We start from the raw sequence: 12,765 nt of genomic DNA, 5'->3' as shown, positions 1-12,765 counted from the left end.
TTTATAGTACTCTATGTACATTTCCATGAGTGCGTTATCTCTAGCTAAACCAACCTAAGATCGTAGCATTATATAGTATTTGAACATATATAATTCACATGAAAAATTCTTTGAAAGTCCTAGAATTGAAAAATAACAACAACCAATAAAAGTTACTCTTTCTCTGTTAACATAAACTGTTACATGTATATTTGAAGGACTTGGATAATAATGTGTGAGATAATCTTTACATGTCCTACATTATTAGCATCATCATGACCATCAAACTAGTTAGAACTACTTCCTAACTTGGCAAGGGTTTTGTAGAAATTGAGAGACCTTTAGAATATTTACTACTTTATATAATGAACCAAAATTGGGAGTAACAAATTCCAAACATAAACACGCATGAGCCATGACACACAGACTGGGAAGTAAATTCATTATAATAATTTAAAGATTGTACTCTCACTCTTTAACAAATTTTGAGAGCAAATGTACTCGTTCCACAATATTAATACATAAATGGAACATAAAAATAGAAACATACATTCCAATATGTTCTATACAACATAGCTCCTACAGTCAGGCAACATTTTGTGCTCTGAGTATTATTTTGTTTGACATAAGTAAGCAAATGTTTCGATTGTGTGAATGGGATATTCTTATTATGTACACCATTACAAATTTGTATACTCTACCATTTGTTAAAAAAATATTGTATGTGAACAGTGTAGTCAAATGTATACAATTCATAAATTTTATAAACAAAGTAAGTTCAGTGTTGCCGGGATATTCAAACCAGTTGGTACTCAAAAGTTGAAACACGTATATAACAATTTTTAACAAAAATTTTACGAAATTGTGATTTAAATCTGGAAATGCTCTTTTAAGAAAACAATTTCATAGCTTCACAAAGAAATGAAAAAAAAGTAATGCGAATGAAAAATTTGTTCAACAAGTTCTCAAAACTTAACAAGGGCAAAATATTTTCATTAAAAAAGTCACATAATTTAGCCAAAAATAAAGCATACAAAAATGCAGAAAAATTTATTTTTGTATTTGTATGTGTTTAAAAAGGATTAAAGTAACATACAATTCATAATAAGTATTTTGCAAAGCTAGCACAATAATAACATTATTTTACAACTTTTACAACAATAAACGAAAACAACACAAAACCACAAAAGAAAAATATAAAAACACAACAATAAAGCAAGGATTAAACAAGGATTATTAAACAACAGGGATTACCTTAACAGTAATACATAAAAGGTAATACTAACTGCACTTTTTTCTTTATTTATATTTAATATAATAAATAATGATGTATAAGTCTAAGATAATATTATAAATAAAATATTATAAATAAATAAATTAAAAAGTTTATTTGAGAAAATAAAAAATCGATATAAATCCATAAAGTATATAGTCTATAGTCTAGTCTATAGACTAGTCTATAGTCTAGTCTATAGACTAGTCTATAGTCTAGTCTATAGTCTAGTCTATAGTCTAGTCTATAGTTTAGTCTATAGTTTAGTCTATAGTCTAGTCTATAGTCTAGTCTATAGTCTAGTCTATAGTTTAGAAACATTAACTCCAAATTCTATTAAAAAAATAATTAATGTTATTGACAATGACAACTCCTTACCAAGTAATGTATGAAATAACTACATTACCTACAATACTCATTAACAAAATCGGAAAATATGTTACTGGAATATTGGACTTTAAGGGAGCCATATTCATCTAGTAAATACTCACCAATGAAAGTACGAATATACTTGTTATAAACATAGAATAATGGGCTGATGGGTGGGACTACGAAAATCCTATGAAATAACTCAAATAGGGTTTGGGTTTTATTCAAAGTATTATCTTAAGGTTTATTCTTTAAAAGGCTGGTACCTAATTTCAATGTGTTACGCTATATCTCAAAATAGGCGCAGCTGACTTGCAAGTATGCCTAGAGGAAACGGTTTTTCCCCTTCTTTCTCCGAATGTTTAGTCCTTGTCGCCAAGTGGAATAGATTATTGGGGAAATACATTGTATCTAACATGGGTTTATTAGACTCATTGCTATGGGCAGGTTCTAATAGCATTTTAATATTCAATACGTTACATCTGCTGAACTTACCAGAATGCATGTCAATCAAATAACAAACATCGATATCTTTAAAATCCGATGTGATGGTAAAAACTTGAATTTCTTTCGATGTTAAAAACTATTTATTTCGGCAAATATTTATTTAAAACCAAAAAACTCCAATAAAATCCAGTAATAAAACGTGATCAAGCATAATTAAAATAGCCATTAAGAAGTTATATTATAGAATATATACAAAAAGATTTCTTCAAATCTTAGAATTTATTAAAATTTACTCCCCTTGCTAGTATTTAGCATTTAAATTTAATGCAATTTTCATATAGAATTATAATCAGAAAAAAGGAACAACAAACATAAGTTTCAAAATTTTCTTATAGTATCAAGTTAATTTATGCAAAAAATAAATATTTAATAATGAAAATAATAAAAAAAAACATACAACGAAAGAAAAACTATCAAAAGATAGCAGGAAGAAATCTAACAGCTTACAAACACTTTCAACTCCCTCCCCCAAAATAGTAACTCCTTGAACAACAAATATTTAAGTGTGAAAATAGTGAAATGTCATTCTAAAGTACTTCGTGTGTATTTCAAGTGTAAACAAAATGAATGAAAATAAATCCCTTTTTTAGTTTTCCACACTCAAAAAGGGGGGGAGGAAAACAAAAATAAACTATTTTTTCTTGTTGTTGTGATAATTATTAACACAACCACCGACATCTAACACATATACGGAATATGAATGTATGTTTGTTTACTACTTTGTTATAGTTTTGATACACTCATGGTAATTTAAAGGATTTTCACACCAAAAATACCAGTTAATGAGACTATTAAATGTTTTATATACAATGAATAACTTATCTATAAAACAATGGAGAAGGGTATGGGCAGAGGCAGGGTTATATGCTTATTCAAAAGACAATTAAAATCTTGAGGAGATGTCCGTATGTTTAGAAGATTTATATGAGTTATGTTAAAAGAACATTTCTTTCTTTAAGAAATACGATTCTATATTTTGTGTGTGCGCTTTCAAATAGGGTAGAAGGGGGATCATTCGCCATAGGGCACATTTGTCAATGCGAAAAACTTGAAAATCGATTTTATCGCATTATCGAATCTTGTTTTCGTTTATCAATTATCTATTATCCTATCCCGCCTCAAAAAAAAAATGGCTATGGTCCCCCTTCTACCCTATGGTTATTGTTTTCTGAAAAGATTTGATATTTTTGAAATTCGTTTTATTAATAGGGGCATATTCTTATTTTGAAAAAAACTTTATCCACCTCCGATGTCGATTAAATTTAAGACTAAGTTTAAAACTAATTGAAAAATTGTGGGTTTTACTAAGGAAAAGTAGAATGTAGAAAACTCAGGGTAACAATGAAAGTTCAAAACCTTTCGCCCATCGGAAGGAATCGGACACTAAGATAAAACAAAATTATTATGAAATTCCTAACCAAAACCCTTGTTGATGACATGAGCTTAAATTTGTAAGATATAGAATAAATCACGAAACTGATCATGGACTCTAATGGATATATGGAGAAGGCGGGGCTAGAGAAATAGTCTTATGCTTAAAGACAATCAAGAGTTCAGCTTTAAGACCCGACTTTCCTTCGTTTGCAAATTGCTGTTATTGTAGTCGGTATTGATGTTGAAGGACTGAAAGTGTTAAATCTGTTATGCAGACTATATCGTTATACATAAAATGTGTAAGGATCCCAAAAAAATTATACAGAATGGCCAAATAGGCCTTAGCTATGGCTTTTGGCTGTAGTAAAACAAGAGTGCTTTATCTTTACTTTCTATCTATCTATCTATCTATCTATCTATCTATCTATCTATCTATCTATCTATCTATCTATCTATCTATCTATCTATCTATCTATCTATATATCTATCTATCTATATAAATTTTTATTAAAAACTGTTTTACTGAAAATTTATCTACTTTTGTGAACACTGTTGTTTTGTCTACAATTACCAAATATGTGTGCTTTGTCGTTGAAGGGAGTTCACTTAAGTCCTCTTAACACTCTCGTCTACACACAGAAAACAACAACAATATAACGCAGACAGATGTTGGTGCATGAACAAATGAGAAGTGCATAGTAAGCATTGGTTATTTTAATGAAAAGTTATGGAAAATTTGTTAAGGCATGTACTTTATATTGTTGTATATTAAAGATAATGAAGTCTACTTTTTGAAAAATTTAAATGTTTTTCAACATTTTCTATAATGTGAGGGAAATTTGCAGATAAATAAAAAACTTATTAATTAATTTTTAATTTGTCTTCATGAATCTGAACTATAGCTGATATAAAACTGAATTGGTTACAAAGAAGCCCCTTTTCAATATGATATAACATTTTGTATTTATTTGAAATATCTTACTACGGGTGTCTTCTGTCTTTTGGCATCTTCTTATTTGAAATTTATATGTAAAATAGTGCAAAGGGGAGTGTTTATTTAAATATGTTTTTCAGTTCAACTCATGTTAATTCAAGCGCAGTAATATTTCGTTTGATGGTTGCCTGTTATGCCTGACATATGTATTGCTGTCATTTTCCACTTGTTGAGTGTTTGTAAAGTGTACATGGTTATGTGTTGCATGCATTCCAATTAATTAAAGTGTATCATTATGATCACGTTGTACGTTGTCTACTTATACTTATTTTTCTGTTGCTTCTTCGTTATATGCTAGAATGAATGTCTGTCTATCTTTATATGGCTATTTTGAGTATGCACTTGAATATATGTATCTTACTTCTAGAGATTCGTATTTATTTCTAGTTATTTCAGTGTTATAATAAGTATTTTTTATTTACATTGATAGTTTTCATTAAGATGTTCACATACATTTTAATTGTTGTTTCTTTTTATATCTTTTCAAATTAACATTATTTATACCCTACATGAATTTTTTAGTAACAGTCATAACCGACCAACTTTATAAAAAACACTATAATCAATATAATTTAAAGGCCAAATATCAAGTTTTCACTATAAAGCATTTAAGTTGTATTGTACCTTGCCTCAGTAGAGTGCTCCAAAATGGGTTATAAAATTTTTTCACTATTGTTGTAAATATAGGTTGTTAATAAATAACTTTGTTAAGTTTTATGATAATCTACCTAAAATAGAAACAATTTCGACTAGTTTTCATCAAAAATTTCAAATATTACAAAATTTGACCTTTGACCTTTGAAGTTTATGGGTTAATGGTGTCCAAATTGCATGAAACTCATGATTTTTATTTAGAAATATGTGTTTACTAATAAATTTACAAAAGGTTTTATTTAAAATACACAACAATATAATAAAAAGGCTAATTTTGCAAAATTTTACATACAAATGCGTTTTTCTCGAAATCCGCTTAATTCAAATTGCAGGTACAGGTAAACTGTAAGAGGTATTGACCTAATTTTTTACTGATTTATTCCCTAATCTGTTGTCCATAAATCCCTATGATTTCTCCAAAAAATATTGAAATTTGTTTAACAAAGTCACAAAAAAAACTAAAATTTGAATTTTGAAACGACTGTTAAAATTATCAAAATTTTTCGAACATAGCTGAGAACAGGTTTACGTTATTATATAAGGACAAAAACTCATATTCAAGTAACTACAGATATATTTTGAGTAATACAATTGTTTTATTAGAATATTTTCAAAAATATGTTTATTTTTTATCATATTTCGAATTCAAGTGCTCTAAGACATGATAATGGCCTGGGGAATTTTTAATAAATATTACATTTTTCAACCAATTTTTGTGTTTTTTATCTTTTTGTAACGCTAATTCTGTGTACATTACGATTCTTTGACAATAAAATGCAAAACAAATTGTTTAATGACAAAACTTTTGTGAAAACTGAAAAAATTGCATATTTTCCCCTTGTAAATGCATCTTCAAACTTCAGAGCCGTTGCGGCACCAGTTAACGTAATCCTATTGACCTAATCTTTTGCACGACTTATTTTCATAACCCATAGAACAATTCTAGAGGGGTGGTGGACGGCCTGTAGGATAAATTTTTTTTCCTTCATACAAGCTTGGAGCACTCTATTGCCTCAGATATACTCAAGCCATTTTTTGTTTAATAAAACTGTGGATATTTAAGAAAGATTTCAATGGGGGCTTTTTATAGGAGCTAGGGTCAAATGAGGCCCTATAATTATAAAGTTCATCAGGGTCACCAAAGCTAGTATAGAACTTGATTTTGTAGCCTTTTGTCTATTGAAAATAATTATCATCGATCCATTATTTCACGTAGGACTCATACAACTGAACCCGCCAAATAGGGCTTAAGTTCATAATTATGTTTAATATACTCATATCTCAGGAAAAAGCTGCAAAACCAAATATTAGCCTTGATGACCATGAACTTTGTAATTATATTTGATTCTAGCCCCTATAAAAAATCTCCATAAAAAATTTACTTAAATATCCACCGTTTTATTAAACAATAAATTTCTTAAGTATATCTGAGGCAAGGTACAATTCAACTTAAATGCTTTGTTATGAAAACTAAACCACATTTTATTCGTATACAGGTGTAGGGTATTTTATGGTTGGCCTCGCCAATATATACTTATTATTTTTGTCTTGACAAATACTAAATCACCATTAATCATACTAAAATCAAGTAAAATATCCAAATTTTGTCTTTGAGAAAATTTTATAATTAAATTAAAATTTTAAAACGTTTGTTTTGCGTTGCTGAGACAAAACCGCAAGCACATACAACATTTGTAAACAATTTAAAATCTTCTTTAAAAGGAAAGCAATATCAAAATAATAGAAAAAAAGATAAACACATTTTTAATTAAAATCAATAGAATCAATTAAATATTGTTACTATTAATAAAATATCGAGCACATAAAGAGAACATGAAAATCGTACTATTGTTGGCAAAGATTTTGCTATAACAATTATATACTTTATTTTAACTATTGGCTGCATTGCGGTGTTAAAGTTTGCTTGCTACTTGGAGTGTTCTTTGTATTTCCTTTTCCTATTCCCAGCTAAAGAAAAAAAGTATGAAAAATAAAACACTATGGTATGAAAGAAATTAAAATTAAAGTTTTTTTTTTAAAAAATGTAATAATTTCAATTCAGCTAGCTGAATTTAATACTTTTTACATAATTTTGCTTTAAAATACTAAAGTATAGAATTTCATGTCAATTCAGCTAAGCTGAATAGCTTTAAATTTATCAATTTTAACAAAATATTATATATTTAAATGAATTCAAAAGATTTACCTTAATTCAGCTTAGCTGAATAGCATTATACAACAAAATTTTTGCTCCAATATGCATCTTTAGCTTGTTTAAAGTAAATAGTGACATTGCATATGTATTTGTGTATACATTTTTGTTATAAAATGTCAATTCAGCAAGCTAAATTTTTTGTTTTTTATATGATATTAAGTAAAAATACTTAGGTATAGAATTTCAGTTAATTCAGCTCAGCTGAATAGCTTTCATCTTAGTGATTTTAATATAATACAATATATTTACATGAATTCAAAAGATTTGCTTTAATTCAACTTAGCTGAATAGCATTATACCATGTAATTTCTAAAATGTACTAGCCCCAATGTGCAACTTTTGCTTGAATAAGTAAGTAGTCATATTGCATATATATCTGTGTATAGATTTTAGTTATTCAAACTATAAAAGTGGTACGTGTTAAAGTACACTTTTGGTCACGTTCAGTGTAGAACCAATAACTTTAGAGAACACAATCGAATAAAGTTGAAAATTAAGAGACCACAACAACAGCAGCAAGCAAAAATAATCCAAAATAGTACTACAAGTACAATAGTTTTCTTTTATTATTGTTGCGCTAGTTTCTTTTGTAGTAACTTTTTTCCAAACAAAGTTATTGTAATTGTCATTTTGTTGTATTAGTCTAAAGTGAAGTATCATTATACACTATACTCCTAATGTACTTTCATCTCACCTTCTAAGACACAAATGCAATTCATTTAAAAGTAGAATTGTTAATTGGTGTTGAAAAAATATATGTATATATTGCAGTAAAGTTCTACTATAATTGAAGTCAGGCAATATTTGCTATTTTATGACAGTCACTTTGTCACATTTGCTGTTTCCAAGTGCGTGCTGTGCTTTTGATATTTTGAATATATTATTATTACATATCGACACTAATGTGAACATCAGGGCAATATTTGAAATAGTTCTCTTAAAGGGGGTTCAACTATAGATAGTGAAGATTTCGGATTCGATGGTAGCAAGATTTCAATTCCCTATTTATTTTAAATACAGAGTTAAAGAGGTAGAGAGATTTTAGCTTAAAATTAGTTTATGTCGAATAGCATTGGTTAGCATAAGGTTACCTTATACGGGGGTAAAACTAATTATGAACCGATTATCCTTAAATCTCGTAGACCAATTTTTATACCCTCCACCACCATCAGTGGTGATAGAGGGTATATATAACTTTATCATTCCGTGTGTAACACCAAGAAATACTCATCTGAGACCCAACAAAGAATATATATTCTGGGTCCTTATCAAATTCTGAGTCGATCTAGCTATGTCCGTCTGTCTGTGTAAAACACGCTCACGATAAAACGAAGCAATAGAATTTAACCAAATTCATCCAAAATGTTCTTTGTTTTCCTAAGTTGTTTGGTATTGAAAATGGCCAAAATCGGTTCACATCGGGAAAAGTTATGAATCAAAATTTGAAACAACCTCGAAAAAATAGGCATTTTTTACACATTCTGATGTAATTTTCTCGAAAAATATACAAGATAATTCCATAAAAATTGGTATACATTCGTTTCATTACAAGAGCTTAATCTTTGCGTAAAATCGCCAGAATCGGTCCACAATTTCATATACCTCCCATACAAAAGTACAAATTCTCGGAAATTTGGTTTTTTGTTAATAACTTCCGTCGTAATGCAGATATCTTCACAAAATTTCACAAATTAAAATTTTATGACAATAGAATTTATTCAGAGGAAAAATTGTTTGGATGGGTACATAATTGGTCATTGCTCCCATACAAGGTCCCCTCCCGAAAATCAGTTAAACCCGCATAACTCATTAGTAAATCAAGATATCGATATAAAATTTGGTACAAGTATTGCTCTTATATACAAATATAATACAATTGAAGATTTTTTTCGATCGGTCCATATTTGGTCATAGCTCCCATACATAAGATATCGATATAAAATTTGGTACAAGTATTGCTCTTATATACAGAGATATTAAAATTAAATCTTTTTTGGATCGGTCCACAATTGGTCATAGCTCCCATACAAGGTCCCCTCCCGAAAATCACTTAAACACGCATAACTCATTACTAAATTAAGATATCGATATAAAATTTGGTACAAGTATTGCTCTTGTATACAGAAATATTACATTGAAAGTTTTTTTGGATCGATCCATAATTGGTCATAGCTCCCATAAAAGGTGCCCTCCCGAAAATCAGTTAAACGCGCATAACTGTGTAGAACATAATTTTATATGTATTTGTATTTTGAAAATCTCTAAATCTTTCACACACATACATACAAATTACATGCAAATTACTAAATTTATAATGTTCAACCAGTAATGAGCGTTGTAGTCATTTTCGGTGGGGTAACTATGGACTGATCCTCGTAAAATTTGGTAGAGAGATTTCGGTTCATATTGAAATTATCGGTGTCAAATTTCATTACTGCACTCGCATTTTAAGCTTGTAATTGGGAAAGTCTCAATATCGTGGGTAAGCTGCGTAAGCTGGGTAAGCTGAATAGACGACTCGCTACCACCTTTTTGTGTAAACTACACTTCAGTCGTAACTCTTCTAAATGGCTCGGTGGATGCCTATACAAAGCCACTAATGCTCACAAGATGTGCCGTGTTGGACTTATTTTTCGGTTATATATTTCAAACACTGGGTAAGCTGAATAGACGACTCGCTACCACCCTTTTGTGTAACCTACACGTCAGTCGTAACTCTTCTAAATGGCTCGGCGGATGCCTATACAAGTACGTTGTTAAAGTACTCAAGTAATCTTATCTTTGACCATTTGCTGCCAAGATGCTTAACTTCCGAGATGTAGAGACGCTTTCGATTAACGAAGGCTTTTGTTCTTACTCACAGAAAACACCCAGTAGTAAATGTAATATAAACCGGGAAAGCTCTTAGATGTTAGTAAGTTAGATAGTTATTTAGTTAGTTAGTTAGTTAGTTAGTTAGTTAGTTAGTTAGTTAGTTAGTTAGTTAGTTAGTTAGTTAGTTAGATAGTTAACTAGTTGGTTACTTAGTTAGTTAGATGTGGCCTCCGTTAGGTTAGTGGTTAGTGTTCTAGTCTGGTAGTTAGTTAGTTAGTTAGTTAGTTAGTTAGTTAGTTAGTTAGTTAGTTAGTTTGTTAGTCAGTTAGTTAGTTAGTTAGTTAGTTAGTTAGTTAGTTAGTTAGTTTGTTAGTTAGTTAGTTAGTTAGTTAGTTAGTTAGTTAGTTAGTTAGTTAGTTAGTTAGTTAGTTAGTTAGTTAGTTAGTTAGTTAGTTAGTTAGTTAGTTAGTTAGTTAGTTAGTTAGTTACTTAGTTACTTAGTTTTAGATTTCTTAATATTTACATATGTACATGTATATAGGCAAATTTATCATACGTATATGTATGTGTTCAATCAATTAATTAATTAGAAAATTATTAATGCCTTATTAAGAAAAGTTTTAAGGTTAATTAATTGAAGTTTCATTAGTGTTAAACAAATGCTTACACATATTGTTAATATTTTTTAATAATTTATTGTATAACCATTGTTTACCTATTGTTGATTTTCCTTTCAGATCCCGTCATCTGAAATACAAATTGCGGTGTGAGTACTAAAAAACCTCATGTACAATAGAGCACAATTAGTGAAGTGTGAAATGTTAGCATAAAGTTGAGCTTATATACGTAAGTTATTTTTGAAATCTATTTTCTAAATTATTTAGCTTAAGAACAATTTTTATTTTCAAACATAAAAATCTTTCACAATTGAAATTAAAAAATATCTTTTTCAATCAATATAAAAATTGTTTTTTTTTTTCAAATGATCGTTTTTTTTTCAAACTCAAATACTACATACATATTTAAAATTTGGGAATATTTCATAATAAGAACGAGATTTAATTTCCTGTAAAGAAAATAAGGTAAGACTTAAAATTTTCGTTTGTAACTGTTAAGTGATTTAGTGATTATATACATATTACATAGATAAAAAAATATAAAATGGGTCGTGCAAAAAAAACAATCGCTGAAGATCTCGTCAATGTCGATGAGGATAAGGAACACGCCAAATGCCTTGTGTGTGATAAGGTCTTAAAATTTCACATGGGAAATATTAAAAGACATTATCAACAACTACATAATAAGGATTTTGTTATGCTAGATTCGGATGTCCTTCCATCATCGTCAAAGAAAAGAAAAATGGTATTGGTACCATTACAAATGGATAAGAAGGAATACCTTAAAATTATTGGCAAAACAGTTTCGCAACTACATATGCCTTTTAGGTTCTTTGACGATGAAGTATTTCAAAAACTTTTACAACCTTGGACTACAGCATATGATGTCAAATTCAATTCAAAATCCATCAGTACGCATGTGAATAATATAAGTAAAACACTTCGTTCTGAATTGACAGGTATTATGAAAATTATCATTAGTTATTTCTTGTAGAATAATGTGACCAAAATATTTCGTCCTAAATAAACAGGTATTTTGAAAAATAAGTATGAATGTCTTAAGCTAGATATTGCTAGCAGAATGGACCGTAGTTTAATGGGTATAAACATTCAATTTATTCAAAACTATGAAATAATGGTTTATACCATTGGAATGATCGAATTTTTTGAACGACATTCTGCTTTATATTTAAAACAAAAAGTTTTAGATGCACTTCAGCAATACAACATAGATATTAGCCGAGTGTATTCTATTACTTACTACTGATAATGGTGCCAATGTCATCAAAACTTCTAAACTTCTTCAAGAATATTGCGAAAATGATATAAATGCTGATGAGAATTTAGATGTAGATATATTCCCCTCTTTTTATACGACCATATCCCAAAGTTTATCGGTTGTACATTGTGCTGCACATACACTTCAGTTAGAATCATTGGATGCCATTAAAAAGATAAATGAACCATTGAGTTTGTTAAGGGTGTAAAGGCCATACGAAAAAAAAAATGAGGGAGTTGCAAATAAGTCCTATTCCAACATTAGACAACAACACGAGGGCTCTACCTACGAAATGGTCAAATCATTAGTAAAAGTAGAAGATATTGTTAAATCTAACTCTCTTTTTAAAGTAAATGTAGATTGGGAATTTGCAAAGAATTTTGAAAAATGCTTCAAACCGCTTGCAGAAACAACAACAATTTTACAATCAAAACAATTAATAATGGGTGATTTTTATACCGAGTGGTTGGTTTGTGAAACAGAGTTAAAAGAAATGACTAGCAACAACTACATAGCAACATACTTATTCGAAACACTGCAGAAGAGGAAAAAAAATTTAGTTGAAAATAAAGCCTTTATTGATGCATTGTATTTAGATCCTAGGTTTTGTTATAGGGGTTCAACCTTTCTAACAGATGATCAAAGAAAACTAGCTATAGTAAGCTGGATTTATATTATCTACTATTTTTT

General features: G+C 29.1%; 1 protein-coding gene across 3 annotated transcripts in view; it reads left to right on the top strand.

Moving 5' to 3' along the window:
- Positions 1 to 760: 760 nt before the first annotated feature.
- The window catches only part of LOC124420792, a 37,066-nt gene continuing 25,061 nt past the window's right edge, over positions 761 to 12,765 (top strand). Inside the window, exons 1-4 of one of the 3 annotated variants that reach the window (XM_046954933.1) lie at positions 761 to 1,254; positions 10,917 to 11,025; positions 11,230 to 11,261; positions 11,326 to 11,755. In XM_046954933.1, coding sequence (XP_046810889.1) covers positions 11,341 to 11,755 — 415 coding nt within the window. In that variant the 5' untranslated portion in view covers positions 761 to 1,254; positions 10,917 to 11,025; positions 11,230 to 11,261; positions 11,326 to 11,340. The remainder of the gene's footprint in view (positions 1,255 to 10,916; positions 11,026 to 11,229; positions 11,262 to 11,325; positions 11,756 to 12,765) is intronic. The other 2 variants (XR_006941377.1, XR_006941376.1) reach the window with 2 other exon arrangements.

Source organism: Lucilia cuprina, chromosome 6 (assembly GCF_022045245.1).
Source record: "Lucilia cuprina isolate Lc7/37 chromosome 6, ASM2204524v1, whole genome shotgun sequence".
NCBI classification, from domain to species: Eukaryota; Metazoa; Arthropoda; class Insecta; order Diptera; family Calliphoridae; genus Lucilia; species Lucilia cuprina.
This window is presented reverse-complemented; position numbering and strand designations above follow the sequence as displayed.